The 6,310-nt window shown below is 34.9% G+C and overlaps 1 protein-coding gene across 1 annotated transcript in view; it reads right to left on the bottom strand.

Annotated features, from left to right (window-relative positions):
* LOC109089795 (netrin receptor UNC5C-like) overlaps window positions 1–6,310 on the bottom strand; it is a 100,531-nt gene that overhangs the window by 52,629 nt on the left and 41,592 nt on the right. Inside the window, 1 exon segment of the mRNA XM_042757253.1 lies at window positions 1,754–1,934. Within this exon segment, the coding sequence (XP_042613187.1) occupies window positions 1,754–1,934 (181 nt within the window).

The raw sequence follows: 6,310 nt of genomic DNA, 5'->3' as shown, positions 1-6,310 counted from the left end.
AAATTATCTACAAAACAGCTTTTGAATGGAGTTTGTACAAGCTCTTTTTGTTAAATTAATTGCTTAAAGGTGTTGAAAAGAGTTGAAAAAGAAGTGCTGTAAAGATGCATTCACACCATGTCGAAATTACCGTAATTATGAGTTTCTAGCTAGTGAATAAAATGGTTCTTTCATGTCCTCCTCAAACTTATAATTAGAAGCTGGAAACTTTTTAATGAATTTTATGAAAGCTCTTCTCCCACTTGACTGTGGTCAAGCCTCCCAAAAAAAAAAAAAAAAAAAGAATTTTTAAATGGGCATGAAATTAAAACTGTATCTATTTCCTAAAAGCACATTATGGATCCTATTGTGAACAATTCATATGTGCATGTGTTTAATTTTTAATTTTAATGGTTAAATGGTTAATCAAAATGTCCTAACAAGATCTTTTGGTGACATCGACAGATTCTCTCCTGACGGATGCAGGCATCCTCCAATCATTTAGTCTGCTTTAAACTCTGCCACACCCACATCTCAACATCCAATCAACAACCTACACATAGAACCAAGGCCCTGCCCTACACTTTTTCTCTTTTGATAATCCATACATCACTTTACAGAAGAAAAGATCTGTTGCTACTTCAGTTTCATTGTGACTTTAATCCAAGAAACATTTTACCTTTTCAAAAATGTTTAAAATGTTTAAACAAACCATACAACAAATGTGATAAACTGATCAATTATTGACAAATTTATCATTCAATTAATCGTTGAATAAACAAATCAAAAAGTGTAAATTGGTGAATGGTGTATTTCTACCATAAAAAGTAGATAGTCCAACAAATGCTCAAAACCATATACATCATAGTATTAAAATGCAAATGTCACAAAAATAACAATATAAAAAATTCTATGTATATTCTATTCTATTATTTATTCAGAAATCACAAAACAAATTAAACATTAAAAATCATTCAAGGAGTGTGGCTGAGAATATAAAGTGTGTGAAGTGCATGTTGAAATTTATAGTTAATATTTCAATAATTTAACAACACATTCACTTCACGGTTATCTGGAGTCAGTTACATGCAGGTAAACAAATTATTTTTTTTTTTGTTGTTATCAGTTTTTATTGTAAAATATATTTATATTTTACAAATGTCAAAATAAAATATTAATGTAATATTATTTTTTATTTTAATATTATTACTATCAATTAATGTAATTATATTATATAATCATATTATATTATATAATTAAAATTATTATTAATATTATAGGCTATGTTAATTCAATTTAATATGAAACTTACTTTATAAAACTTACTTTAATTTTAATGTAAATAGGTGAGAAAGTTGCAACAAAGGCCTGCACACTATGGAGCTGGAAAAAAAAGCAAATGAAAGAAAAGAAAAGAAAAGAAAAGAAAAGAAAAGAAAAAGAAAAAGAAAACAAAAAAAGTTCCTTCTTCAGTGTCTAATCGTTTTTTTTTTTTTTTTTTTTTTTCTCCTAATTGTTTTTTACCTCACATTTGCTTTTTTGCTTGCAGCCTTCTTTGTAATTTTTTTCTATTTGTATTGTTATGGCTATGCTTTTTGGACTTTTTTTAGACATGGTTTTTGATTTCATGCTTTTTATTTTTATGTAAAATTAATTCATTTTTAACACTAAATTTACATTTTAATTAGTTATTAGATTTCTATTTCATGTCTGTTGAAACCTTCACTGTATCATGGCACATTTTTCCATGAACACAAGTAACACCTAAACTCACCATAAACAATCACTGTAGCCGTGGTGCTTCGTCTCTTAGCAACGATGTTCTTAGCGACACAGGTGTAGTTAGCAGTGTCAGAAAGCCGAGCCTGTTTGATGATCAGGTTATGATCGATAGTGATGTAGAAATTCCGATCGTCTGCAGGATCGATAATCTCTTCGTTCTTCAGCCATTCCACCTGCACAGAGACAGAAAGATGAAATCCATACGGCTACACCTGATGGGCCATTCAGGGACTCGCAATATCAGGACGTCCTCATGCAATCGTTTTAATTAGCTTTAAAGCTAACTCCTCAGGGCAAGACTGACTCAGAGCTTGAGCAGTTTTGTAAAACGATAGCACACATTTTAGAAAAAGAACATTGTAGAGACATTAAAAGGAAATTGCATGCAGGCAAAAGACTTGAAGATATTTTTAGACACAGTGTTTAATCAGAAAAGTGGCCTGCTAATATCTCAAGATAGCATAGAGGAGAAACAGGAAGTGGCTGGTGGATTAGCTTGAAGAGCATCTTGAAGACGTCACAAAATCAAAGGACTTTGAACAGCAGGCAGTTCCTTACACAACTGCCTAAAAAACATAACTGACCAATCACATCTCGACCAACCAGCTGTTGCGACTGTCATTTTCTTACACATTTTTTAATGCAAGGAGGATCTGTGTTTTGAAAAGAATTTTACAGAATTTATGAGATATACTGCAGTAAATAAATACAATTAAAAAGTGAGAAAAAAAAGATTTGCCTTAATTCTGATTAACATTTTTTAATTAAATTATTCAAAATAATTATAATAAGCACATAAACTTTTCTGTGGATTTTTTTAGCAATGCTATTGCTATTCGAGTGTAATACTGAATGAAACATATATACTGTGTGTGTGTGTGTATACTGTAACGGGGCTGACGAGTCGTAAAACGTGCGGATCCATGTGTGAGCTTTTATTATACAGAGACGTGGTCGTAACAGCCATGGGTCAAACACTGGCAAACAGGTATATAGAGGGGAAGACACCAGAATATTCCTAGGGCAAGCGTGGGTCTTCGATGAACGAACAATATCCAGAGGGCTAAGCAAGAGAGGTGATCCAGTATCCAGAGCAAAGGGGTCAAAACACGAGTAACAGGGCAAGGCAAGAAAAAGACTAAAAAAAAAAAAACTAGAAACTAAGATAAGACTATGAAAACTAGAAACTGAAACAAGACTATGAAAACTAACACGGAATGGCTTCTGTATCGCTAGATAAGGGATATACGCAGAACAATACTCGGGCAGTGTGTGAGAGAAAGTCCAATGCTTATAAAGCATGTCTGATGAATGTGCTGGTGTGTGTGTAATTGGTGGCAGTTGTGTGTGATAGTCATCAGGTGAATGTGATTGGTGCAGTGGAAGATGGAAAATGTAGTCCAGGGTGTACTGTGGATGATGACCTCTGGTGGTGAATAAACGGAAGTTCAATGACCAGATCATGACATATACATATATTGTATACACACTCATAATTTAAAATTGACACTTTTATTGATTAAATCAATCAAAAATTAGATTACAGACTTTTACACTGCCACAAAATGTATACTCATCAAAAAATCCAAAAAAAGGACCACGGTTTCCACAAAAATATGAAAGTAGCACAACTGTTTTCAACACTGATAAGCAGCAAATCAGAATATTAAAATGATTTCTGAAGGATCATGTGACACTGAAGACTGGAGTAATGATGCTGAAAAATCAGCTTTACATCACAGGAATAAATTCAATTTTAAAATATATTCACATAGAAAACAGCTCTATGAAATGATAATTATATTTCAGAATATAACTGTTCTTACTGTATTTTTGATTAAATAAATGCAGCCTTGATGAGCAGAAGAGACACTATACTTTCTCCTGACAATTTTCTACACTGAGTTAACACCAGTGCATTCTGGGATTGTTTAATGAATGCAGCTCTGCCTCAGAATTGGTCCGAAAATGATGTTTCTTACAGGGGTGGCATCATTATCCTGCCTACAGTTTGGAACAGCCAAGTCAATGATGCCTTTAAATGCTGCTAGTTAGGTAGCTCACTAAGTTTACAACAGAGATAGACATGTCTCCACTTACAGAAAATGTTGAGAAGTCTTCAGTGCTGCCGCTCAGCAAGAACATAGCATTCGCATTACAAGCTCCTCGATATACAGTACATCTGATGCATTAACGCAACAGTATATCAATCAGGCGGAGCGGACACAGATGTGTGTGTTTGTGTGTGTAAATGTGTCACAGCAGTGTACCTGAAGGCTGCTGAGAGCTCGTCTGGAGGGAATAGGGTAAAAATATCACCCTCTCATTGGCTCAGCAGGAGGGGAAACTCACCCAATCAGCTGCTCATGCTCTCCAGCTGTGACAAACACATTAGCACTCGTGACGTGCATGCACACTTCCCTATACATTTTACCTCATAACATCTAGCAAAGGTAACCCAAATCCCAGCTGTCAAAACCTTCAGATTTCTGTATTGAGAGTCACTTCAACATACGTGCACATCTTTCCACAACAGCATTATCAGAAAATGAACGCCTTCATGGCCCCAGGTTCTCTCACACACACACACACACACACACACACACACACACACACACACACACACACACACACACACACACACACACACTCTTGTATGTGATAGCTGTTATCAATATGCTTGTATTATCATCCCGCTGTGCTTGTTAGCGAGCATATTGTTGTATACAACACCTGTTTCAAATATTTCATCTGCAACTCCGCCCGATTCAAGCTCTGTAAACAGTGTACACAGTCCTGCAGATGTAAAACATGAGCTCCCACATACAGCAGTGGAAAACAATACTAAGAAAAAAGGAGAAAAGTTGATGCACGTTAAATGAATGACACATATTTCAGATTCTGATCTATCTATAGATCGCTAATCAAATATACTGTAAGTAAATGAGCAACACTGATCATGTGACTGTTTTTACAGACCGGGGTTATTATTTTTAACTACAGACTAAACTAAAACCAAGTGCTGATGAGGCAGCATTTCTCATAATTTGTTTATTTTAAGTTAAATAATAACTAAAACTAAAAATGAAAACTTAATAAAAAAAACTTTGCAAACATGACTAAAAGTATGTTTTTCACTATTAAGAACCTTTTCTGGAATAGAAAGGTTCCATGGATTTTAAAGGTTCTTCATGAGAACAAAGATGCAGTAAAGAAACTTCATTTTTGACCGTGTAAAGTATGAATTTCTTTACAAAACATGTATTTACTTTGTATTTATTATATAAGACGCACGCATATATGGGAACTCCACATAATTTGGTGTTTGTGGTCAAAAATTACCTGCCTTTTTAAAACTACTAGTAAATTGTGCTACTGTATATTATCACCAAATCTTGGATTCAGTCTTTTTGTCAAATGTATTTATTTTAATAAACACACGTTTTGTATTTTGGATTGAGGTGCAAAGGTGCAGAAATGAGGTGCATACGCAACAAGCTGAAAAAAAGAAACTGAATCCAAGATTTGGCAATAGTTATTTTTTAGGCTGGTCATTTTTGACCAGGACCACCACATGTGTGGATGGTGGGGGAAAATCCCAAAAAAGTAAAAAAAAAAAAAAAAAAATGTTTTTGGTAAGTTGTTATACCCTGCGTCAATACGTTTTATTTACTTTTACTAGTTTTTACTAGAGGGTTAAACTGAAGGAGGGAGCTGAATCTTATTTAGAGACCAGACTTTGCACATGCAAACACCACTCCAAAATGTCTTCAAAAAGACACAATAATGTAGTTTTGATTACTTTACTACTACTCTAAAATGTGTAAAATAACAAAACTCACTGAGTGAAAAGTGGTGTCCAACTTTCGATGAGTTGTGTATACGCTCACCCGTGTGTAAACTGCATGTTTGTAGTGCTCTCTCTATGAGCGTGACTGACATTTGGTCCTTATCTCTCGCAGCCGTGTCTCTGTGAAGCTCACATTCAGCCCAATCATGGCTGTTTCTGGACGGCCTGATTTCTGTCTGCAGTCATCGTCTGCTGAACAGATGAAAGAGGCAGAGAGACTAGAGATTCACGCACCTGCTCATTTTCTCCTGTTGGTGTTTACCGCCAGAACAGAGTTCCTGTACCCGCCGGGCAACGCAGAATCAACAACCAAAACACACACAAACACACAGGCTGAGAGCAAAACCAATCAGGATGTTTTGTGAAATATTTCAATATCTCTCAGATAACTGGTTTTCTCTCCTGTTTTCTCCGTGCCAAAAATAGATGTGTATTTATGCATCCGTGTGTGTAGGTGATGGATATTTGATTTTTAAAATAAACACCATCAAAGTTTTATTTAGGACGGAATATATTGATCTGAAGGTTGAGAAACTATTGAATGTGTAAATGTGCAAGTGTGTGCATCTGAAGGTTTAAACAACATTAATTGCATTACTTGGAAGTAGGGATGCACCAATACCGAACTGCGCTCCTGTACTCATACTCATTAAAATGCTCTGATACCAAAAAACTAAATGTGCTAGGCTATACGTGTCT

Source organism: Cyprinus carpio, chromosome A5 (genome assembly GCF_018340385.1).
Source record: "Cyprinus carpio isolate SPL01 chromosome A5, ASM1834038v1, whole genome shotgun sequence".
NCBI lineage: Eukaryota > Metazoa > Chordata > Actinopteri > Cypriniformes > Cyprinidae > Cyprinus > Cyprinus carpio.
Note: the sequence above shows the minus strand (reverse complement) of the source record. Positions and strands in the feature narration are given on the sequence as shown.